The sequence below is a fragment of the Callorhinus ursinus genome, unplaced genomic scaffold, assembly GCF_003265705.2.
Source record: "Callorhinus ursinus isolate GAN/ISIS: 27379988/994484 unplaced genomic scaffold, GSC_fseal_2.0 scaffold2, whole genome shotgun sequence".
Lineage (NCBI taxonomy): Eukaryota > Metazoa > Chordata > Mammalia > Carnivora > Otariidae > Callorhinus > Callorhinus ursinus.
Window position 1 is genome coordinate 49,776,097 of NW_027397064.1, and position 26,246 is coordinate 49,802,342.

General features: G+C 37.5%; 2 protein-coding genes across 2 annotated transcripts in view; one reads left to right on the top strand and one right to left on the bottom strand.

Annotated features, from left to right (window-relative positions):
• Positions 1–15,389, top strand: part of CERKL (CERK like autophagy regulator) — a 109,651-nt gene extending 94,262 nt beyond the window's left edge. Inside the window, exons 5-13 of the mRNA XM_073881760.1 lie at positions 1,192–1,334; positions 6,539–6,613; positions 7,395–7,572; positions 7,658–7,717; positions 8,297–8,322; positions 8,418–8,526; positions 11,176–11,272; positions 14,414–14,586; positions 15,308–15,389. Coding sequence (XP_073737861.1) covers positions 1,192–1,334; positions 6,539–6,613; positions 7,395–7,572; positions 7,658–7,717; positions 8,297–8,322; positions 8,418–8,526; positions 11,176–11,272; positions 14,414–14,586; positions 15,308–15,389 — 943 coding nt within the window. The remainder of the gene's footprint in view (positions 1–1,191; positions 1,335–6,538; positions 6,614–7,394; positions 7,573–7,657; positions 7,718–8,296; positions 8,323–8,417; positions 8,527–11,175; positions 11,273–14,413; positions 14,587–15,307) is intronic.
• The window catches only part of ITGA4 (integrin subunit alpha 4), a 78,133-nt gene continuing 66,277 nt past the window's right edge, over positions 14,391–26,246 (bottom strand). Inside the window, exons 22-28 of the mRNA XM_025849102.2 lie at positions 24,817–24,907; positions 22,403–22,510; positions 21,468–21,593; positions 20,691–20,810; positions 18,650–18,748; positions 18,147–18,266; positions 14,391–17,719 (exon numbers count right to left, since the gene is read on the bottom strand). Coding sequence (XP_025704887.1) covers positions 17,621–17,719; positions 18,147–18,266; positions 18,650–18,748; positions 20,691–20,810; positions 21,468–21,593; positions 22,403–22,510; positions 24,817–24,907 — 763 coding nt within the window. The 3' untranslated portion in view covers positions 14,391–17,620. The remainder of the gene's footprint in view (positions 17,720–18,146; positions 18,267–18,649; positions 18,749–20,690; positions 20,811–21,467; positions 21,594–22,402; positions 22,511–24,816; positions 24,908–26,246) is intronic.

The window sequence follows — 26,246 nt, forward strand, 5'->3', positions numbered from 1 at the left end:
TCTGACTCTTGGTTTGGCTCAGGTCTGATCTCAGGGTCCTGAGATCGAGCTCCACCTCAGGCTCTGTGCTGAGCATGGAGTCTGCTTGAGTTTCTCTCTCCCTCTTCCTTTACCCCTTCCTCCCGCACGTGCTCTCTCTCTCAAATAAATAAATAAATCTTTAAATAAATAAAACCTGCTGCTCATGGTCCATAGGCTGTTTTGTTTGGCACGTAAAGGTTTTAAATCTATTGAATGCTAGTTGATAATATTGACAAATGAGACTCACTCAAAAATCAGAATCTGTGGCTTCTCTAAAAAAATCAGAGGATGAAAAATCTCTAGAAAAATCTGGGCGTGCCTCCCAGATGATGGGCTGAACTGAGAATCTGTCCCTCCTTTAGACTCAGTGTGCTCTTCCATTTTTGCTGGGCCCTTAGAGGCCTTGAGTTATGACACCTGCTTTCAGTAACACAAACTCTTCCTCCTTTTGGGTGAATTAATGTGATTTTGCTACTTAAGATTATTTTACATCTTTTAAATACAAATAATTATGAAACAAATTTCTGAAATCTTATATATTACTTTCATGAATTTCTACCACCACCTCTGCTATAGTCTACTTACCATGAGGTCTTAAAAAAATTATTAGCAGTACTGACTAGGCTCAAAAGGGTAGTAACGATAATTTTAAAAAGTGCCATCTAGCAGTAACGTCCAAAAGATAAAAAACAGTTCAGGTTTTCAATGACTATATTTATATACTAATGATAAATAGCTTCTTAAAATTTCATATTTTACATGACTTTTACAGTTGTCTGTCTTTTCAGAGCTATATTGAAAATTAGCAGTTGGTTAAGTGAATTATTGCACATGACTGTTAACATAAAATGAGAACAATATACTTTTGGATATTAACAGAGCAAAACGCAGGTTTGATGTAATTAACATGGTCAAATGTTTTAATGTCTCTTAACCCACTTAGAAATATTTTGTCTATGGGGTCATCGTGTAGGTATTATATCTGTGAAGTAAACTTTACCAGTGCAGTGCTAGAGCCTTCTTACTCATTGACACTTAAACTAAAATGTTGGAAGGTGCGTGTGAGTCACCATGCACATGAATATGTACGGTTACTCTTTTGAAGTTGAGATTTCAGGAATTATTACCAATTATTTTAAAGTGTTGCATTCTTAATTTCTTGTTTTCTAGTGTCGTCTGTGTTGGTGGAGATGGATCTGCCAGTGAAGTGGCCCATGCTTTGCTTCTCAGAGCCCAGAGGAATGCTGGGAAGGAAACAGGCAGCCCCCTCAACCCTGTCCGAGCGCAGCTTCCACTTGGGTTAATACCTGCAGGCAAGCAGAGGGCCATGGATTTGTTAAATGGAACCTCTCCTCCTCTCTTTCTCTGTTTCTCTTCCTAACCTAGACAGTGTGACACAGAGCTAAATGCACAGACTTTGAATCTGAAAGACCCAAGTTCATCATCTCCACTATAGAATGGGAGACTTTGGACAAGTTATTTAATTACTTTGAGCCTCATTTTTCTAATCTGTAAAAAAGATACACATATATTCACCTCATTATAAGGTTATGGTAGTATTAGATGGTATATGTGGAGGAATTAATACATAGTTAAACAATCAACAAATGGGATAATTATTATTCTACCTTCCCCTATTAAGTCTAATGATCGCACAGCACCAGGTCTGAAATTTCCCAACAGGGCCACTTGAATCAAGCTGCTTACAATGTCACATGAGGTAAAATGTGGAACTCTCATTATCGGAGTATAAATACATAACCTGGAGTTGAAAATGCCAAAAAGATTCATTCTCACTGCTGTGTTGCTAGCAGCTAGAATAGAACGTGACATAGTGAACGCTCCATAGTGTTTATTAGGTGAATGAACGTAAAGAAGACGTTAATAGAGCTAGTGCCACTTGAATTCGGCCTAAAATGGGTAGGATCTGGCCTGATGAGGATGAGTTATTTTCTTCATTGCAAAAATAATCAATGCCAAAGCGAAATCCAGGAGCTTGGAGAAATAGAAAATGGGCCATTTGTTGGGTGATGACTGGATCAAAATTTTCCCAAACCGTGGTGGCTCCGGACTCCACAGGGAGGGGTCTGAATTGTGTTTGATAAACAGTAGGGAACAATGGGAGGTTGAGAGCAAGGGAACACCCTGCTGGGAGCCTTTGTAGGAGAATTTGTGAGTAGGGGAAGGGAGGGGAAAGCCCTGAGAGCCTGGGAGAACAGCTAGAGCAGCCCTGGCTTCCAGAAGAGAGGGAAACATCTTTCACAAGTTTATTACGTTATGCCAGTCACTCCTCCCAAATTATTTAAACAAACAATAGTGATGGAAAGAGATTATTTTTTTTTCATTTGGAAAACCTCACACGATATTCTCTCTACCAGAAAAGCAGAAACAATGGTTGTTTCCTATGAAAATAGGAAATAATATACCTGGTTAAAAAATTCAACATTCTATCCACTTGATAACCACATTCATTTCGTACGGATTTCAGTATATTTAGTATTGTTCTTTGACAGAGAACAAAAGATATACAAATGCTCTTTTAGACTGTGAAGTCTTTCAAAAAAAAAAAGAATTTAAAAGGAGACACATATTTGGATATATCCTAATAATTATAAAGCATATAGAGAAAAACCTTTGCTGGTCTTACGCAGAAGAGAAGAAAATAACCTCAAATGGGAAAAAAAAGATGCTGGCAAAGAGGAGCCAACCGCTTTCACCATTTCCTGTCATTTTAGTGGCTCTGTCTATAATGGTGGAGCTTTTCAGCATTTCTTTCCATGCCAAGTGGATGTGCTTAGGTCATTTCCTCTTCACTAGCAGATACACTCCCAAGGTCACTTATTAACTGCTGTCAATCAAAAATGAAAAGGTGGTTATCCTTACAGGTACGCATTTGACATAAAGTGAATAGTTAGCTAGCAAAACTGGTGGTCATGCTTACCTTTTTAATACGCCATTTGAATGCACTTTGCTTAGAAAATACAGCCTGTTGCCAAAATTGTGGTTGTTGTATAGGAGTTCCAGCTTATGGATTCCATAAGGAAGGGGGGAGTCATGTGCGGGATATACTAATAGGAGGACTCAATGTCCCATCAGGGCTTTGATAGAAAATGGTAACAAGAGTGAGGCAGGAAGTTTCCAAGCTGCACACAGAAGACAGTCTGCCTTTGAAGCCATTTGCCTCCCGGAGAGAGACACCCAGAGGGAGAGTGTTTAGTAAATTACTCCACTGAGCCAACAGACTAAGCCGCTGAATTATGGTCAGACTCAAATGGATCAGTTGTGGGGAAGCCTGTATTTGAACTGCTGGCCAGTAGCGATGGTGTGTGTTGCCATGGGAACTGGTGCTAAGGAACTATACAGAGATTCTGATTAAAGGGGTGGGGGAAGGATAGAGGAAAAAGCCAGAGAGGACATAAAAATAAAAAAGCAATCCAGTTGTTGTAAAACAAGGCTCAATCCACATACTGATGGCTGCGAACCATATATTCCTATAGCGTTCACATAAATAAATTCATGCTTTCCAATTAATTTGAGGAGAATAAAATATTGCCAAGGGACTGTTAATTTCTATGATATTTCAGGCAAAGAACCAAAGTGTAGGTGCAGTTTTCATGAGAATTTTAGATATGCTTGACTAGGAAGTCATTACATCACATTTATCTGTTTGGATGTGGGAGACATTAACGGCCTTATGAATATTCATGGTGTCTGGTTAATTAAGTTAATTGTTCTGCAGAAGTGCTTGCACTTCCAAGGACAATTTTTTTCCTTTTTTCTTTTTGCCTCCATAGTTTCTGCCTGGTACTTTCATCGCTCATGCTTTACATGAACTGCTACTTTTGTCCTTACCCTCTTTGTATTTGGCACATTTTAGCAGGTCTGGGGAGGTGGTGGTGAGCAAAGTTGCTGGTAGCTGTTAAGAAAAATAACTTTTCAGGCTAATTAAAATGTTTACCTTGAGGTAGAACATTTATAGCTTTTGTGAGAATGCTAAAATTACATGGTTGTTATTTATGTGAGCAGCATGTTCTTTTGGCATGTAGACATCTTTTCAGACGGATCACATTTTGTTTTTGGAAATTGTACTCTTTTAGATTATCCAAACAAAAATACTGAGCAATCTATAGTATTACCTTTTTATAAGCACTTTCCTCACAAACTTTCCTTTTTGATTCAGAGTATAAAAAGCTGTTCTTCAGGACTAAGGAACAGGTTAATCAGACTAGAAAATGACTAAAGTAATTTCTGGTCATGCCTCTTTGCAAACTATGGAATTAAGAACAAGTTGTCAAGGTGCAAAGCCTGAGACATAAAAATTAAAAAAGTGGTCTTTAGCAGTCTAAAAGGATTTGTGTTTGGGCATGCTTAGCATACTTCAAACACAGAGGGAATAAATGGTCTTTATTTTCTTGAGTCATGATATGTGTCATTCTCTATTGCACATGACAACATTACATTATGTTCTTTAATAGCCTTTCTAGAGGAATGCTTTTATGGTTTATTCCTAATTAACCATGGTAATGGAGGAAATGTGTTTCATGGAGTACTGTAATCCATTGATAATCCTAAATATCTCACTCTAATTATGTGGCCTCCTCCAAAACCTTTACCATAAATCTGATTGGGAAGCAAAATAGGTTGATTTGTTTCCTCTCTTCCCTCCCACCCATTCCAGATTAATTAGCAATTAGAGGACCAAAGGGCAGGCTGTAGATGGTCAAAGGATAATTGGAAAGGCTTAGGTAATTGACTCCTGGGTAAAGATCCACTGAGTAACAGGTTTCTGGACCCCTCGTTCTTAAATCTTAGGGTGCATATGAGTCACCTTGAGAACTTGCTAAAGCATGGACACCTGGTCCTCACTTCCAGACCTTCTGTTTCCAATCGTTGGAGGTGGGACCCAGATATTTGCCTTTTTAACAAGCTCCCAGATAATGTTGACGCTCCTGATTCCTAGACCATACATTCTAGATAAGTGCCTCTTCAAGTTACTGTTCATAAACAAAACCTGAGGATCTTATAAAATGCAGACTCTGATTCAGTAGATCTGGAGTGGGACCCAAGAGTCAACATTTTAATAAGCACCCAGGTATTGTCCTAAGCACCAGGGTATTGTGGCTGGACAGTGGGCCATATTCTGAGTACCAAAGGTCAGAGCATCATTTGCCCTTTGATGAATCAGTTGGAACAGGGTTAACTAATTAGGGTTGAGATGGACTTTTCTTTGAATTGGTATTACTAGAGGTCTGGAAGTCATTAATATTAGTTAAGTCCCTTATGATGATTATTTTAATGACAGCCTTGGTTGAAAATGTCTGAGTTGCCTTGGCTTCTTCAACTCAACAGCCCTAGAACACATTAGTGCAAGTGATACAAATCGAAGAGATCATGTATGACCACGAATGTTCCCAATTAACAAATCCAGGGGGCTAACCTTCATGCTTTCACAGCTCCAGGCTGTTACTGCTTTTCTTTCTTATAATCTGTAATTCAAGAAAATTTGTAGCCTCTTAATTTTAAATCCTTTTAACATCCTGGGAATAGCAGGGGTTAGTTGATATTTTCCTCTTCAAAAGAATGCTTGTACCCCAAGATCTCAGAGACACATAAATGTTATAGAAGCCTGATTTGAGAGAACTCTTTTCTTCTGTAGGCTGGTGGCAAAAATCCATGTGGATCATAAATTATCCTAATCATTATGAAAATAAATCTGTAATTCTCAAAACAGACTTTTATAACATGTTAAATACCATGGAATTAAATATTTTCTTTAGGATATCATTTGTCATATAAGAGGGAAATCCCGGGCGCCTGAGTGGCTCAGTTGGTTAAGCGACTGCCTTTGGCTCAGGTCATGATCCTGGAGTCCCGCATCGGGCTCCCTGCTCCGCAAGGAACCTACTTCTCCCTCTGGCCATCCCCCCTCTCATGTGCTCTCTCTGTCTCTGTCTCTCTCTCTCTCAGAATATCTCACTCTCTCAAAATAAATAAATAAATCTTTAAAAAAAAAAAAAGGGAAATCCCCTCTTGGATGAAAGCTTATCTCAAAGAATCATTAAAGGTATTTAGAAACTGTCTTTTGTACTTTACAGTGATTTTAGATTGTTACTATTTGGATTTTTATTTATATATTTATGCAATTGTCTCTGCTCTCCCAAGACAGCCTCAATGCTGTTGGTGCTCATTTTGTGATAGAAGTTAGAAGCCCACTCATTGAAGTTGGAGTAGACTTTGATAGAGCTAGTATATTTTGGTAGAAAATAGACATTAATAGTGGAAAAAACTGTGAGCAAGTAGATACTATAAACTATTTACTAATTTTAAGTTGTTTAAAGGCTAAACAGTGATTTGGCAACCATTTGATGTGAATCGAAGCTGTGAATGAACACTTATAAACATCCATTAATTTTTTCATTTGAACATTACGTAGTGATATCTGTGTAAAGTAAGAGCAAGTGCATAACTTAAAACATACACTACATTGATTTTACATGTTTTGAAATTGATTTGGCAGGCTCTACTAACGTACTGGCACATTCTCTTCATGGAATCCCTCATGTGGTAACTGCAACTTTGCACATTATAATGGGTAAGAATTCTTTCAAAGAAGTTCATGTTTTATAAGGCAGTTTGTTTTTTTATAAGGAAGCTTTTATATTTATATAAGGCGATTTTATTTCTGTCAGACATATCTAAGGGAGGACAAGTTCTTTGTCTTTCAAAGCAGAGAAATGTTTTACTGAAAACCAAAAGTCAGTTAGGCGAAGCTTTACCATTTGGACTGCTTCCCTTTTCAGAGTCCAGGCACTATAAAGAGCAGAAAATGAAGTTTTACTATAATCTTGTGAGAAAAAAAAATCATCATGATGGTCAGGATCACAACTTTACAATCAAGATAGAGAAAACCCATGCATCCTATTTAAGTATATCAGATACTATTGTTGGACTACACGAAGACTATAGGGCTGGGATGATGTTATTAAAAGAAAAACACAAAAAGAAAAAAAAATACACCACATAGCCACTCTAGAATTGTTATTATTCCAGTTGATGGAAGGTCTGTAAACTCAGATAAGTACAATGCAAAACTGTTAAATCTAAGTTTACTTTGCACATGTACTTCAACTTGACTTTCTTAACCATGTTTTATATGAAATAACAATAAGCTGCTTCCTTAGTACCTGAAAAAGTTACAAATGGCAGTTGTAGTAGTTGTAGGTTAAGGGAGATGAAGAGAAAGCAAGGATATTTATCCTGGTATGAAGCTGCTCGAGACCTTCTATAAGTAAATAGGCTCTTCTGTGTTTGCCATTTTGACAACTTCCCCTACTCCTCTCACTGCTTGACTAATATCCAACATGATGTTCAAGGGCACACACAACCAGTTGATGTCTGCACTTTTAGCACCACTGGAAAGCTTCTTCGCTTTGGGTTCTCAGCCATGTTTGGCTTTGGTGGAAGAACTTTGGCCCTGGCAGAAAAAAATCGATGGATGTCACCCAACCAACGAAGGGATTTTGCGGTCATGAAGGCACTGGCAAAACTTAAGTAAGTTTTTTTTTTTTTTCTTAAGCCAAAAGTTTTGTATCTTAGAGTACATGAGTGTTAATAGCAAATTTTTCTGTATTTTTAGGCCTGAAGACTGTGAAATAGCTTTTTTACCGTGTATTAGCTCTCACGATTTACAAGAAAGGTAGGTAAAGAGCTCAAGGTGATGTAAACATCTATATCTTTCTTTAAAGCATGGAACAGTTTGATATACACAATTTATTAGTCTTGTGATCTTTGGTTGTTTTTCGAAAATAGTAGCAAAGGATATAGAGTAGTGAAGTTCTAGTAGGCCGTGTAGTTTGACTTCTGTCTTCAGAAACAACGATTCACTCCATCCATCCATCCATTCATCCGTTCATTTATTCAACAGCCTGTTTATTGAATACTACATACCAGGCACTTTGGATACAACAGTAAGCCAAAAAACAAACAAAACCCATGGTTTTTGCCCTCAGAATTTCAGTCTAGTGTGGAACACAAACATTACTCAAAGCCACACAAAGCAAATGTTCTAGTCTTTAAAAGAAATGGAAAATCATTGTTATGGATGATACCACCTTTAAATGAATTAGCACAGTATAGTGCAGTAATGGAGTATACTCACATATTTTTACTTTATCTAATCTAAGAAAATATTTAACATACTAGGTTCTTGAAGTTTCTCAGTTGAATAGATGTTATTTTTTGTGTGATGTGGTTTTCTTTGTGTTCTTACTTTTAGGAAGGCAGAAGGATCTCCCAAATCTGGTAAGCTTAAAAGTACCTCCTTGAGAACTGAGCCAAGCTCTGTTGACATTTTGCTCTGGTGAGGGAAAGTAACCAATCTCTTCCATTGCCTTTAGCCGGCAGTGATCAGTGGCAGACCATCCAGGGTCAGTTCTTGAATGTCAGCATTATGGCAATCCCTTGCCTGTGTTCAGTGGCACCTAGAGGCTTGGCACCTACTACCAGGTTAGTGAGTATTTTTATTGAATCACTGATACTTTTCTATAGACCAGTTTTTTTCTTTTAGAATACCTTGCTAACTTTTGGCTGGCTAGAATATTATCAACAGGTAGTGTCTTTTGGACTGTGATAATATTAGAGATCCTAAGGGATTTAGCATCAGAGTAGGCTGAGACCAACTGTTAAACTGGAAATGCTAGATGATCACTGATTTCTTCATATTAGGAGGCTAAAATATTTCTTGGGTTTTATTAACATGATTTTATTGTGTCATTTTTTGCCTACTTTGCTTGCTTTATTTGTGTTTGTTTACTGGTCATTGAAAACATTATATTTCTGGTATTTCTTATGACCATCTCTACTTTCAAACTGTAGAGCAGACATAAATATCCTCAGCATGAATAGCATGTACGTGGGTATATTTGATACCTTTAGTTAAAGGAAGCTGAATTTCACTTATTTATATTTAGTATGAATAGTGGTACATATGAATCTGCTGCCCACATTTTCTTGAGACATTTTATATATCATTTTATCCACAAAAATATAAACCATCTCTTACACATTCTTTTCAAGCAGCTTTCCATTATTCATCTGAAAATCTTTCTCTCCCACTCCCATAGAGAGCATAGAAGAAAGGATCATGAATGTTGTGTAATATAGTCAAATCTAGATTTTCCCTGGAAGTGGAATGAAAGAATGACTTCTGTGCTGTGGCAATTTATAACGTAATTGCAATGATTAGTTTTGTGTTCCCTGCAAAATATTTAACCAGAATGATTAACAGCTAGCAAAGGGGATGGATTTAAAAATTTTTTCCGTGGCAGTTGATATGAAGGTAATAAACAGAGAAATATCCAAAGTTAGAGAAGAAGAAAAACTATAAACTTGGGTATTAATAATCTGGACACCAGGGTCCTTATTATCTCTAGTAACTGGAAAGGAGTTATTTTGAAGGTTGTGTGATAGAGAAATTGAGCTTAATTGTTTCCTGCCTATACCATCAGAAATCCTAGATAGCTATGCACCTCCCTAATGTAGTTTTCCCCACTAAAAGTGAAAACCAGCTAGCTGACTAAAGGAGCAATGTTCTACAGGACTGGAGACAACACTTATCTAACCCTCCTTCATCTCTGACTCTCATGTTTGCTCAAGGACCTTCATGAGAGGTAGTCTGATCTTCTGGGAGTGGATTCATGCCTCTCTCAATGCTGTCCCATACAGTTTTTAGCTTGCCTGGAATTCCATTGCTTATTCTCGATAGGTTTAATCAGTATTGATGAATTTTTCGGAGGATGACTAGTCAGAGATTTCCTTTGTGGACTGTAATTAAACACTCCTTTTTTTTCTTTCTTTCTTTTTTTTTTTTCTTTGCAAATACCTTTACACACCATGCCTTGGCTGGCCAGAGGTAGTCAGAAATTTATCTTTGGAATGATTCAGGATCATTGCACAGGAAATTCAACTTCCAACTTTATTTTTTTTCCCCACAATAAAGTGTAACTTAATTCAAAATACCTCAGTGAAAATTGCTGATAGAAATTAGTGTTATTTTCAGTATCCTAAGATTAAATGCATAATATAATAAAACATTTAGAATAGTGAAGGCACATAGGGTGTGTTTCAGTGACTAATAAGTATTGAAGAGGAGACATATGAAGTGCTTTTCATGTTCATGAAAAAGTAAGCAATTTTTAAAAAATAAAAACACAAGACAGTCCTCTGAATGTGTTGGCATGTTGAGTAAAATGAACATTGGACCCTGGGAATTAAGAGATCTGGTACCAGTAATCATTTTGTTTTTCCCTGTGTGCCTTTGAACAAATCACTTAAACTTGGGGTCTTCTTTTCCTTCTGTATAAACTGAGTGAATGACTGGATAATCACCAAGGTCCCTTGCAAGCTCTAACCTGAGTTTCCATAAGATTTAAAGAGCTTTTTTTCATGTTGTTGTTATTCTTGGAATAACTTTATATTTGTCTTGAAATCAAGCTAGAAATCATTTGCACATATTTCTGCAAACTGCCTTCTAAAGCTAGATGCATTTGTGAGTGGCTTTTTTGGCACTAAATCACATCTCTAAATTTGCAGTCTCTTATATTAAACTGAACAGTTATGCAAGATTAAAATGCTCAGTCATTTAACTGCACATGTGTGCTAACATTTGTCCCTTTTATCCATCCATTGGCCCCTTTGATTTATTTTCCTATGTCACTTTGACCTGTCCATAAGTAAATATTTAAATATCGTACTGTAGGTTTTTAGAAAGTGTTGAACAATTTGTTATACCACTTGTATTGCTATTTTACACACGATTCCACATTTTGAATCCCTAAGTAAATACATTGGATTTTAAATGATGTCTTGTTAGGTGTATAGGACGCATGATAGTTCATTTTCTAAAAAAGCCCTTAAATTAAGAACTTACAGAGAAGGAAGTCAGTCGCTTAATAAAACTAATTCGAAGGGCTGTGCCATTTAACATGGCAAGATAAGATTTAAGAATTTTAGGTAACTATAACGTGACAATGATTAATCTATCTTGCCTAAGACTTCTAGTAAACGTGATACTTGTTAGAAGGAATGATACAGAGTACTTTCTGTTGCAATCACTTAATAAACTTCTCAATGTCAAATACAAATATTTAATTCCAGATTAAATAATGGAAGCATGGCTCTTATCATTGCACGAAACACTTCTCGACCAGAATTTATAAAACACCTAAAAAGATACGCCAGTGTTAAAAATCAGGTATAGTAGATTATTTTTGTTACTTATTTGCAAAACTATTAATCATGGAAAGAGAGATGCTGCAAGAGTTGACATCAAATCCTGCCTCATAAGAAGGCATTATTTTCTTAATATATTAATCGTTTTCCTTCAGTTTGTGGTTCATCCAAATTTTGGAAAAGTATCTATCATATTAGTATAGATTATCCCTTTCTGAGCTATCTGTTGGTGAATACATACATTTGTGTGTGTGTGTGCGCGCATGTGCATGCAAAGAGAAAGTAGAAAATGTGTTACATTGAAATGTGAAGTAAATTAAAGAAATAATTATATACTCAGCTGTTCTTCAGGATGAAAAGTAGTGAAATCTGAGATTTTTAGCCTTCTCGATGTTATGACAGCGGACTTTCTCTGAAGTTAAGCCCTTTAGATTCTCCTGCCATTTATTTACAGATCAGCCTACTTTCACTTAATTGAAATAGATTTGCAGACCTATATTTAAAAACACACCACTTTTATACAGTCATTATTCTATTCAGAACTAGAACGTGTGGTTGCGTTTTTGGAGACAGATAAAATTGTATTTCCCCTTAAGGGATTCGTTTTAAAGAGAAACAATAACTATTATAAGCCACATTCATTCTTTTGGCAGAGATTTTGACCCAGTTTTTAGGAAACTGATCCAGAAATATGTGAATTTCTGAAATTGTGAGTCTTGAACTACATCAGTATGCTTGCAAAAAAAAAAAACAACACAAAAAACAAAAACACCCTATAGTCTCACTACTTATAGGTATAGAGCTGTACCTGGGTGTAGTTGGAAAGCAGAAACAGGAGTAAGGGCAGAGTAAATCCAGCCAACCACTGGCAGCGGAATCTTGCTTACGTAGGTGGCATTGCAAGGCTCACACTTTTAAAATTATACACTTTCATAGGCAGTCTTCATGAAGTTTCAGTTCTCTTCTGCCTACTACATTATTTGATCAATGTTATTGAGAAACCAACTGAATGAAGTCTTTAGGAAATTGTATCACAAACATTAATAGTATCTCTTTCCTTAAATACAAATCTCAAAGTAGACAAAAGCAGACAAAATGTAGGTTGTGAGCTGAAGTTATAACTTTACGTGTGTGTGTTTGAGGAAAGACGGTGATTGTTCAAGTACTATATACCTTTTCAGATGTTATTCATTTTGTTGGCAGTGTTAGTATTTTTCTTAATCTACAAACAGTGCATGTTCGTTATTCTTTTTTCCTAAGTCAGAAAGTAGAAACAAAACAATATAAAAAGGTCTCAAAATTAAATATTCCAAGAGCTATTCAGGGTCATTACCTTAGTGTAAACTTCTTAATCTTTCCCTAGTAAACATATGTGAGAACCTCAATGCATATTAACCTGAAGGTACTCATCTTGAGAAGCTCTATATTTATTTTAGGAAGGTACCTATTGCACAGATTATTTATGGTAATTCTCTTTTGGGATTGCCTAAGGGGCAAATTTTAAGGTAATTTTTTGTAGGATCCCCAAAGTCCCATCTAACAATGTGGCTTCATAGGTAATGAATTTGCTGGGATGCATGGAGCTTCATTTGGTGAAGGATGCACATGAAAACAGGATTTAAGATAATAGACTTACTGGTGGTGGCCGTCACTTCTTGGCTTCTCTTGGCTAATGGCTTTATGCTGCAGGCTGATTGTTTTTATCACATGGCATTCTCCTCTCTATTATAAGGACATCAGTCATGTTGGATTAGGACTCAACCTAATGACCTCATATTAGCTCAGTCACATCTGCAAAGACCCTCTTTCCAAATACGGTGACACTTACTAAGAGTTAAGACTTCCAGGCATCATTATCAGGGATGCAAGTTAACCCAGAGTAGCCAGTTAGCAGTGACTCATTTAAAACACATTATTTTTACAAGTTCACACAGAATGAAGGATGTCCCCAAGGCTTTGGACCTGAGATGGGAAGTTGAATGCAGTGACTACTGAGCAGTTTCACAGAGAGCCTTCCTGCTTCTGCAGAGACTTCCTTGGGACCCTCTAATTCTGTACCTGTTAGAATAGTGATGCCACCCTGTAAATCCAGTATAGTTCATTGTAGTCACCCAGTGCATTATATAGTATAAACTGTAAAATCTGTCAGATGTTGGTTTCTCCATATGTAAAATAAGGGGTACTAGTGGGGGGTACTAGTTTTCTGTCAACTTTTAAAATTCTATACCTCACTGAGGTTCACATATGGAAGGGGAAAAAACCCATGTAGATAATAGTAAATCTCATGCCACGTAGATAACAGGAATAAATCTCATGCTATTTACCTAAAAAGTGAAATAAGTGAGTGGTTATTGTGCATTGCTACTAAAAAGGTATTTGGCTATCTTATTTATGAGAATACGTATTTTTTCCACTGAAGTTTCCTTAGACAAACGAAGATGGAAACTTGAAGATACCCTGCACCATTTAGAGTGGTCAGTAAGCAAACCATTGTCTTTTGACTTGCATCCATCTTTTTTTTTTTTTTTTTAAAGATTTTATTTGAAAGAGCGAGAGAGCACAAGCAGGGGGAGGAGGAGAGGGAGAAGCAGGCTTCCCGCTGAGCAGGGAGCCTGATGCGGGGCTTGATCCCTGGACCCTGGGACCATGACCCGAGCCAAGGGCAGACGCTTAACCATGTGAGCCACCCAGACACCCCTTGACTTGCATCCATCTTTAAAGTGGGAATTTGGAGGGCAAATACCCTCAAAAATCACATTAGACTGACTTCCTCTTTCCACCTTCCTAAGCTTAGAGCTAGGGTCTTCCTAACTAAATTCTAAGTGTGAAACTTAGTGTGCTTTACATCACCTAAACTAGCTGACAAGTTAATAAGTTAGTGGATTATATAAATCTGTGTCAACAGCCGGGTAGTAAAAAATCTTTAATTGGAAATGGTATGATATTGTATACAACCTCATACAGTCGGTCATAAAACAAGTTAGCCAGCTGCTAGATCTCCCAGAGAAATCGGGGATCCCTGGCATAGAGATTCAATGCTATAAAAACGTCCTCATGGATGTTGATATTTACATGCAAGAGAGAGCACAGTGAACTTTCTCAATTTGCATGAGCAGTTAAGGATAAAGCGAGCGTCATGATTATTTGCATTTGTTTTATTTAGTTCAATTTTCCATTTGTTGAGACTTACACCGTTGGAGAAGTAAAAGTTCGTCCGAGGAATCTTAGTGGATACGATCCAGAGGACGACGGACGGCACGCAGCTGCTTCAGAAAACAGTTTCCCTTGGAACATAGATGGTGACTTAATGGAAGCCACTTCAGAGGTTCACATTAAGTAAGTGTCATTATTTCACCACCTTTAATGTCCACCAGTAGATACAAAACTATTTTTTTAATAAGTCAGGGAAGCATTAAAAGATGTACAATTTTAATAAATAAGTGTAACTTTACATTTATTCACCCATTGTTACATACAGCCAACGCATTTTCGTATAGACTCATCACCAGATTTTCTGAGTCTCTATCTTGGCATTTCAAATTACCATTCTCCCTAAACTATACAGATAATGTCTACAACTGACTTTTGTCATTTTAAAAGTGGATCCAGATCTTAACCTGGTGAAAGCCCTCTGAGTTGCAGATTGTTACACTGAAATCTCTAGTCTTCATCACTTGGTATCCAGCAGTGCGCTTCTCTCAACTCTTTCCAAAGCCTTCAGCTTACTTTACGCAGGAACAATGTTACATACTATTTAACAGGGGCAACTGGTGCAGGCAAGTTTAGGACCATGCAGACTCACTGTTGGTAAGCATTATGACTCAAGGTGGAGAGAAAGGGTGCAGGAGCACCCCACTGTACGCACAATGCCTGGATGTCACAATAATTACTGGTGCTGACTTATCAGGCCCCCCAGTTTATAAGATTGCGGCTCTGCCACGAATATAGGTTTGGTAGCTATCGTTAGATTGGGATTAGGTATTATGTACCATATTCAGTAGGTGTATGGGTGAAAATGATAGGTTGATGAAATAATTATACATCTATTTTTTTACAGATTACACCCCAGACTTATCAAGCTTTATGGAGGAAGCATGGAAGAAAGGAATGATCCCCAAGTAACATGTAATTGTTTATAAAAGAAACGTACAAACTAGAATTTTTATATGAAGGACTATGGTCATGCTTTAAACATATAGGGGAAAAATTATTTTTTAAAGAAATTAAAATTGCTATTTTTGTTGCTAAAAATTAGCTTCTTAGAGCTTAAATTAAAACATGAAAAATAAATTTTGGGTTTCAGAAAGTATTACTGGAACTGAAAGTAAACATTCATATACTTAATTCCCAAGTGAAATATTTGGAATACTTTCACTTTTCAAGATTTGAGTGGAAATTCCTAGAGCCTGGTACAGATGGACGCCCGACGTTACCTAAAGATGCCCTGATGAGATACTAATCCAGATTTCAAAATCATTCCAATACCTACATTATCTGCCAAAAAGATAAGCGTTTTAAGTTGTTAGGGTACCACTTTTGGGACTATTCCCTGATTTTCTTTAAAGAAGTCTGTTAAAATCCATAACACATTTTAAAGTATGCAAAATAGCTAACTAGTGAGCTGTTTTGCTTCTGAAAGTCCTGGTATCCAGCAATCCTAGCACACTGGTTTTAGTGTACTCAGTAATGCCCCAAATGCTATCATTTCTGAATAGAAAGCCAAATTTAAAGTTCCTCAGGGATCATCCTCCACCAATGATTCCAGAAAAATCTCCTGAAAGAATTACTTTGCTTAAGCAAATCTTTTGCTAATATAATACTTTGAAAGAATACCTTTTTAAGTTTAATTAATGACTGCATTCAGGAGGCTTCATGCTCACAGATTGGGCTTCATTCCTCGAATGCCTGCACGAAGCTCTGCCCGCCTTGTTCTTTGGCCACCAGCTACTACTGTGGGCTCGTGAACAGAGAACTTAAGAGGAATTTAGACAGCCTGAGGAAGACAGCTGTTGGCAGGGGCTCCATATAGATGGAAGTCTTTTACTATTTGATCACTTCCATAGTAAAGACAGATATAGGACAAATCAGATGAAATTATATTCCGCAGCTATCAGCATCCAGTTCATATTGCATGAATAAATAGTAAAGATTATCACTAAAACCTAGATCATGGAAATTTTGATGTCACATTTATATTTACTGGTTTCTCTAATTCTGTGCAGATGAGAATGCTTATACACCCGATAAAAACACATTTCATACATACATTTGAGGAGAAAGTAGTATCTACACAAGTAGGTGCATTTGCTTAATTTGACAGTCACTATTTTACACAGTATCTAATTTATATGAAATACTGGCCTCTTAAGCATGGTCTTCGTAGAGTTTGGCTTTTTAAGAGTCATTAGTGAGGTACAGTTTTCATATTTTACATACATCAGTGTATTTATATTTGAAATATTAGCTAAAGTGCAACATTCACAATCTGTTTCAGAGTATAAATTAGAATTCTTAAGTACTATTGTTTTTATAAGCAGAAAATTTCACTAAAAATGGATTTTAGAAATTTACTTCTGGGTACCCTTGATAAAAGAATGTTTATATAGGTATGAATCCACTAGTCCTCCTATAACACATTTTTAAGAACTTATGTATATATACAGAAAGAAAGAATCCATAGCTGTATAAACAATAATTATCCAGAAGTCATTAAGCTCAAACCAGTGTATAAGGTCAGTCTGAAATTTGCTCCTCAGGCCCATAATACTCTTACATAGACTGCTGAATAAATCATTGTTGATCAAAGCCCATCATAAAGGTATTACAAAGAAAGGTCTTTACAGATAAAATCTGCTTTAAAACATTAGGGGTCTTCTTTTATTCATTAGAAAATTGAGGAACAGCTCTTCATTCTTTAAAAATATTTAGCAGGTTTTTTCCAACAAGTCTCAAAGATCTATTAGAAATGAATCATTGCCTATTCAGTGGAGTTTATTTTACTGAAGCAAGCACACATGGCAAATAATTTCTTTTAAAGGAATGATATTTCAAGTCCAAGACTTCTCCAAATGAGTTGTTTACTTCCTCAATATGATTTAATTCAGAAGCACTTTCATTTCACGGTATCTTCGAGGGATTACTTACCTTGAATAAATTGAATGCGTTAGTGTTTTTCTATCAAGAGCAGAGAGATTACTTTCCTCTCAAAGAGTAATCATTGCTTGGGATTTTTCACGTGCATTGAGACCTAATATGTCACAAGGTCATGGTAAATGAAGTACATAGAAATCTGAGCAGAATTCGGGGTTTCTTGTAAACACTGTCTTAAATTTCTTTGGTTAACCTGAGTCTCTCAATTTGAAAGAAGTCTTTAATCACCATCATTGCTTTTGCTGTTAACGTAGCTCCAGCTGTCTCTTCTGTTTTCTTCTTGTAGGACAGATTTGTACTGTCTTTTAAAGAAGCCAGCCTGAAAATAGTATTGCATAATCACCAGTGTGTATTTACAAACATATTACACTCATCAGACTCCTGAACAGTCACTATCCCATGTAGTCAATAAAATTTAGATGGGAAATATTGTGTTAAAGAGCATTATTTTTGGTGGACTGCTCGGTGACACACTCTCTCCAACACGGACATTAACAATAATATGCAGTGTTTTCTAAGAGCTTTTTAAAAGAACATCTTTCCAAACTAGTGTCATGGTTGGAATACGGGTACCGAAGTTAGAAACAGGAGATCAGTACTACATGTTCACTTGGGAATTTAAAAAGTTAACATTAAAAGTGCTGTAATAATTAAATCTAATCACTCAGGAGTCACAAAGGGGGCTTTGTGAAAATCAAGAACAGCATTACTGAGTGGTTTAACATGGGCAATTATTAAAGGCTTACCTTCCACATAACGTATGAAATCAATAAAAGTAAAATAAGTCCAAGTAGCAAGCTACTTGAAATAATCGCTATTGTGAAATGACGTTTGGGTCTTTGATGATGTAGTCCTTCAAGTAAAACCTACGTAAGTAGCCAAAATAAAGAGCCACCAGTTTAAAAACTTGCTTCTATTCCCTTTGAACCCCCCCCGCCCCCAACCCATGATTCCCACAGTATTTTGAACAACCCCATCCCCTTCTCTTGCTGGTTCTAAGAAACACTGGTAACCATTTAGCAGAATCAGCTTGCTCCATGTTTCTTCATCCAGATAATCCCTACCAAGTTCACCTCCTGAAAAAGCCATCTGCATCCTTCCCTCCCACCAGTTGTAGAAAATGCCCAACCTCGGTAAAGTATTTCTAGCCCTCCATGATCTAGTCAATCTAATCTATTTTCCTGACTAAACGCTCCAGCAATAGTTTTTCCCTACAATCCTAAGGTTTCAGGTAAAATGGTAATCTTACGTGTGCAACATTCTCATCCTTGTTTAGTTCAATAACTTTTGGATTAGGCTCTGGAGAAGCTGTTGCTCTTATTTCAAACTTGAGGGCCGAAGTCTCATCCTGTTTAAAAAAAGAACACTGTAGCCTGACTCATAGTTTTATTTTGTGAAGACATATTCATTTCTCATGATCCTTACCTACTAGCTGAGGCTTTTACAATTGATCTTCCCCAATTTATTTCACCCTTTATAGTTAATTGCAATGCAGCGCTGCCTTTGTTTCCAAAGGCATGGTCATAGTATTAATTTTTCTGGCATCATTTTATTGAAATCCTTTTATTAAACATGAATAGTTTAGGCACCTGGGTGGCTCAGTCGGTTAAGTGTCTGCCTTTGGCTCAGGTCATGATCCCAGGGTCAATTTCCCTATCGGGGAGGGGGGAGGGTCCTTGCACAGCGGGAAGCCCACTTCTCCCTCTGCCCCCGACTCCTGCTCATGTGCGCTCTCTCTCTCCCCTCGCAAAAATAAAATCTTAAAAAAAAAAATGACTAGTTTGCAGATAACTAGATATTTGTAATATTTAAGTATTTAAATATTTGATAGTTAATTTTTTTCCTAGATATTGAATCTTTTTCCCAAATAAGACTTTCTTCACCTGATAAATGTTTCTTCAAATTTATTTTAGCTAGGCTTTTTTTTTTTTCTAAACAGTGTTGTCATCTTGCTGCTCTGATAAAATACATATAGTTTAATACTGTAATGGAAAAATCTGGTACAATGCCAATAGTGCCCATTGTTGAGAAACCTGGACTTCAAGTGTATGAGGAGGCAAATTGCAAAAGTTTAAATAACTTGCTGATGATGGTCTCATGATTTAGTTTTAGCACAATTGGAACTACAGCAAACATCTCTTACTTACTTCTGTATCTGGTGGATCTTTTTTTTTCCCCCCTTGACCACTGTGTAGCAATTTTAAACATTCTTTAAACAAAATAAAACTACCATTTCTTTGGCTTACTATATACCATGCACTAAGTGCTTTTTACAAAATGTATCTCATATAATCTGCAACACCCCCGCAAAAGACATTATCCATATTTATCAGGTAAATTGAAGAACAGAACTCCAGATAAAACCAATTTTATCTCTTTTTTTAAAGATTCATTTTAGAGAGAGAATGTGAGCAAGGGGAGGGGCAGAGGGAGAGAGAGAATGCTCAAGCAGACTCCCCACCCCTCCACCCCGAGCACGGAGCCCAACGTAGGGCTCAATCTCATGACCCTGAGGTCATGACCTGAGCCAACATGAAGAGCCTGACACTTAACTGACTGAGCCACCCAGCTGCCCCCAAATCTGCATACTTATTTCTAGGAAGAAGTCCAAGATGTATTATTTATTCAACCTTTCAAAGTTTTTAATTGTTATCATATATTTGTGCTTTATTGTTGATAAATTTTGATGTTTTAGTTGATTTTAGGAAAGCCTTAGTTTTACTTCTTAAATATTTAAGCATAATTTAAAGTAGTTTAGAGGGCGCCTGGGTGTCTCAGTCATTAAGCGTCTGCCTTCGGCTCAGGTCATGATCCCAGGGTCCTGGGAATGAGCCCCGCATCGGGCTCCCTGCTCGGCGGAAAGCCTGCTTCTCCCTCTCCCACTCCCCCTGCTTGTGTTCCCTCTCTCGTTGTGTCTCTCTGTCAAATAAATAAAATCTTTAAAAAATAATAGTTTAGAAAAAGACCTTAAGGTTATATAAAATAGGTAGCCAATTTCTGCGATTTAATCAAAGTTTATAAGCAGTTGGACATGCTTTCTAAAATAAACCTTAATTATTCCATAGTCTATTTTACAGTCTTAATTATCTGTTTAATTACTAAAGCCATATCATTTAGACAGTGAATTCAGCTGAAGCGATACATGCAAACAGTTGTAGAGTTCCACTCCAAATTTTACTGTTCTTACTTACTTAAATGCCTCCTCACATACCATCCTACCTAAATAAGATGATTGTAGATAAGTTCATACAAAATCTACAAACTCAAAGTTGTCATTTTATTTTACTTACCATTTCCGAAAGGTATGGCCGGCCTTCCAACTGAATGTGAACGCTGGCTTCTTTTCCACTTTCCATTTTCCCAAAATGGCAGAAAAAATTTAAACAATATGGATCATCTTTTATGCAGAACTTGGAAAAAAATACAAAAGAGCTACATTAAAACATTTTTTTAAAGGTGGCTAAAATATTTTACATGGAATTAAACATCTCCCATGGGTGGCATTTAAAAAATTATTTTGCTTTAAACAAAACATGAATGTTTTATAAACTACAACAAAAAAGTATTTGAGCTGAAGCATGTGTTCTGAGAATTAAAACAAAGACTCCTAATCAGGGCTGTGTTAAGTTACATGTTCTATGTTGCTTTGTAAAACTTGGATCATTTGAAGGTAGGATCACTTCCTCAGGGTTTTTGGTTTCTTCATAAACTCACTAAAATGAAAGGAGTGTAAGTTAATCTCATGTCACAAAGTCTGCTCAGCTGAATACTCTACCTTGGCCTCCTAAAGGGTCTAGAACAATGTCTGGCTGGCACAAAATAGGCATGGGTTAGATAAATAATGAAAGTGTGTGTGTGTGTGTGTGTGTGTGTGTGTGCGCGCGCGCGCACACACACACACAGCCCTGGGTCTCTCTCCAAGCACGTGTATTCCTCATGTGCAAGAGTATTACCTTGTTTCTTTCCCATACTCAACTGACAGCTCAAACCCACTGGTTCTTGGTTTTAAGTGCTTTGGTTCTGTATGCTGGAAAGCAAAATCTACAACCTGAAAAATGGAAACTTACCAGTAGCTTCTTATCAGTCTTGGACAAGAATTTGAAAATGTCTTTCAGGATCTCCATTGGACCTTTCTCCTGCTCTAATGCACACTTTCTTTGATAATTTTTAAAATGGCATTCTCCAGCTGTAGTCTATATAGATAGAAAGTGAGAAAAATCTTATCCATACTGGAGAGAACTGCAAAAACTACATGATCTTTAAAGTTCCAGTTGCTTACCTTTTCTAAAATATATCAAGTATTTCTGAAATTGTGGAAATATTTTTGGGACAGACTTATTTGGGAAAGATTAAGTCTCCGTGGCAAAAACTCAGAAACCCAGCAACATTTTAACAAGGTTGGATATAGGTGCTAAAGTGAGCACAGGGCCCTACCTTACAGAAAATAAGGCAATGTGAAAAATGGACACTTGAACATTAGCATGAAATTCAACATTTCTTTGGCTTTAGACACAAAATAAAACGATAACATGTCATAACAGCATGTCCTGCCATCTAAGTCTGGAATTCAGGTAAGATATTTTAAAATTAGATCTCAAACCCAATGAGCAGATTTATTTGTTGACTGCTTGTCTTGAAAATGGGAAGGTACAAGACAATTCTGATGTAATCATCAACATAAGGATATCAATTCTGTTGAAAAAAAAAAGGCTGAAATACTGATTTTTCAACAGAGGCCTCAAGATTTATAGAGAATTTCACCAATTACGTCCACAGGGCCATTTTCACAAGGAAAAATGCACTGAAGATGGAAGGAGCAGAGTTCTGTTAGCGATCGTATACGTCAAATGACAAGGTCCCTCTAACCCTACAGTTCTAATGCGTAATAGTCAAAGTGTACTCAGTAAGTACGTGGTGAATTCATAGCTGAGAGTGTGACTCAAACAAGTTAACAGATTTATCTATTTAGCAACATAGAATAAAGGAAGGAACACATTTTTACCTGGACATCCAAAATGTTGAACAGCTTATCGGTTTGGGGGGCAAAAGAATTTGGTACCATTATTTCCACACTAACATTTGGAGCCATGCTATGGCCAGTGTTGATAACCTGAGAAGGAAGAAAAAAAATTTTAACAACTTAAACATATTTTTCATAAATGTAAGGACAGGTATCAGCGAGCTTTTGGGTGAACCCGGATGTTTCATGTAACATTTAGAATGGTGGGGGGTTTGGAGTTGGCGACTGCATGGCAAAGGGACATCAAAGATCCACAGTCAGAACTTTAAAAAAGTTTGCTAATAATTTGCTCATTATTCCTAGCCCTCTCCTTTTGATACTGCTTAGGCCAAATGGTCCAGGCTGTTGGTTACTGGAGAAACAGTCTAAAGAAAAAGACAACTTGTATGGCACATTATGTATCTAAAAACCCTTGATCAAGTGATCCTCACAACTATCCCATGAGGCGAGCTGACATTTTATTCTCCAGCTCAGGAAAAGGCTCAGAAGTGTGAATGATGTGCCTGGGATGGCTACAGAGTGACAAGAAGCTCAGGTATTCTACCTCCAAACCCCAGGTTTCACAAAATCACTCTGCTGAGAGGATAATCCTCATCGCAGTAAGTGAATAAGAATATATTTCAGTTCAGGGTAATAATGCTGCTGATGCACTCAGAAAATTGAAAGGGGTAGAGAAAATACAACAGCCTTTTAATAATAATGCAGAGGTAGATGCTACTTCATTACTGGTAAATTTGGGGATTGCAGCTCTCTGAGGAAGGAAATCCAGCCAAAATTATTGTCTCCTCAGAGCTTAACTATGAAACCCACTGAGTGAGTCAGAAAAGAGATATGCCACACTATCTGAATGAAATAGCACAACTGCATTTGCAATAATCTTTAGGAAGCACATGATACGGAAGAAAGAATGTGTCCCTGGCATGTGGAGATGGCTAGGCCGTGGGGTACAGGGCAGTCGCAGAAGGTGGTCTCAGCAATGACAACCCCGCACTGCCCAAACCTTTAGACAGGGTCTTCCTCATGCCAGCCAATGATCGGTCTAACCTCAAATATCCTTCATCCTTGTTCGCCTAATGACCTCGAGACCTCTAAGAACCTCCTCAAATTTGCACAGACTCACCGAGCCTACAGACTGAAGATACCTCCAGTGCTATTCGCTCCACTGTAACTTAAGTGAAAAATACTTAACCATGCATTGTAAGTTAAAAAATAGGCCTTCTAGAGTCTGTGCTCTGATAAACTAAAACAGAAACTGAGCTGAGCTCTCACTGGGCTCTGATAGGAGCGTTTCTTAGGACTTCAAAGCAGAGGACTATATTTTTTCAACACTAATGGACACTAATATAACAAAAACTCGGGTATACACAGACTCTGCAGGATTCCGAGGTCATTCTACAGATCTGGAGCAGGGTCCAGGAATTTGCATTGGAATAAGTACCTCAAGTGATTCTGACCTACATTTTAATTTTTTAACAAATATTTGTTTTAGAGAAGGAGCATGAGCTAGAGGGGGAGATAGAAAATCTTAAGCAGATTCCACACCAAGCACGGAGCCTAACATGGGGCTTGACCTCACAACCATACCACAAGATTCAGATGCTTAACTGATTGCACCACCCACGTGCCCTGCTGACCTACATTTTCAAAAGCATTGCCTTACAAAAAAATATCATAATGTACCTAAATCCAGACTCACGCACATTCTGTGGATTGTTACATAGCTCTAAGAATGTTTGGTGTAGTGCTTTTGATTCAAAAAAGTATTGTTGTGGACATTATCTCCAATTATCATATCCATGATGCCCCAAAAGTTTCAGTTTAAGAGTAAAATTTTTTTAAAAAAATTTACCTTTATATTAATGTGTTTGGATGATACCTTTTTTTGTAAACAATTTAATAAATGGCATTACTTGTAACAGGTCATATACCTATAACCTAAACGGCTGACCAAGCCGATCTTAAGTGGGGAATGCAGGAGGTAAGAGCTACCGTTACTAGGTAATGTTAGCGTTTGTATAAAAGCTTGAACCAAGAAGAGAGTTCACTGATTTGCACCCAATGATGCTTTCCCTTGGCCTATCCTGATCTCCGTATGCACCTCTAGCAGGTTCAATTCCTCCCGTAACTTTGCCTGTTTCAGGAGTTACCTCTGTTCCTGGGCTTACTCCTTCCCATGGTATTTGTAAGGAGTCATGGGCTTTGGTAACAGGGCAAAGGCAAGGGAGGAAACCAGGAGCAAGGACCCAGGAGGAGAGAGGACAGAGTAACCGTGCTGCCACCAGGCATGGCGGGCCCCTAAGCTGCGGGGCATCACAGCCTATGATGTCCTCTGGAGCAAGGCAGCAGGAACAAGCTTCCTACAAGTTCCCTACAAATATCACAACAAGTCTTCTTACATGGAAAGTGAAGTTCATTTTCTCTGCCATGCACATCTCAGGCTCATTTTCTTCCTTTGGTCCATACACAAATGAAGTTGGGTTGACAAACCTGAAAGAAACAAATTCAAATTTAACTGCTCTTACTTGATGAGCTAAGATAAACAGTCTTTCTTTATAGTCTGGATTATGGCATCTCTCTTAAAAATGCTATTTAAGACTATATTCCAGACTGTAGAGGCCTCTAAGAACCAATGAATATTTTTGGTTTCTTGGTAAGATATGAATTTCAGTGAAATGTAAGAAAATCAGAAAGCCATGTGCTCTGACTTGGGTGTTAATGTCTCTTCCCACAAATATCCTTTGTCTTCCCAGCACTGCCTGGTTCAGTCCACTGGCCATTCCTTCTCTCTCAGCCCTCAAATGATTCATATAAATTTGACAAATATGAGAGAAATTCTTAACTTTATCCCTATAGCTCCAATATCTTCCTATAAGTCAATCTATTTTACCTATTTTTGAATTATGTCTTTATGATCCAATTCCTGCTGGCTATTTGTAATGAACCCCAAGGCTGGGAACAATTCAAACATTAGTAAGTATGGTAAACTTTCTGCTTAGGAATACACGGTTGTCACTCTTTTGCCTGTGATTAGACATGGAGGTCAGTAGTGAATTCTAAGAAGTACTTTTCTGGGGAATCCCAATTCCACCAGTTGCTCTTATTTGGCAGCTAATGTGAAGTAACACAAATTAGAGACTGGCTACACAGAAATATTGAAATGCTGTAGATTTAGGCAGTTTTATACTCGCAGAACATTCCTTGCCCAAAATACCGTGTGGAGGACATTCATCATAAGAAAAGAAAAGGAAGTGAGATAAGGCTTCAAAACCAGGAAACATGGTGTCAGCTTTTCTCTGCTCCCCACTGATGCACTAGGTTCTCCCCTCCTGAATGGCTTCCTCTCTCTTCTGCTTGTTTTCATCTCGGAAACGTGATACTCAATTTCTTTCAGTTGCAGACACCATTTTTATATAATTATATGCCATCTCTGCAAGTGGTTAAAAATGATTGGGGATGGTTTATATTTAGAGCAACAAGAAAAGCTCATCAGTCTATTTGTTCGGTATCTCCTATCTTCTGTTCCTTTAAAGATTTTATTTATTTGACAGAGAAGAGAGACAGCCAGAGAAGGAACACAAGCAGGAGGAGTGGGAGAGGGAGAAGCAGGCTTCCCGCTGAGCAGGGAGCCCGATGTGGGGCTCAATCCCTAGACCCTGAGATCATGACCTGAGCCGAAGGCAGATGCTTAACGACTGAGCCACCCAGGCGTCCCTCTTCTGTTCCTTTAATAGGGTTTTAGGGATGCCTGGGTAGATCAGCCGGTTAAGCATCTGCCTTCGGCTCAGGTCATGGTCCTGGGGTCCTGGGACCGAGCCCTGAGTTGGGC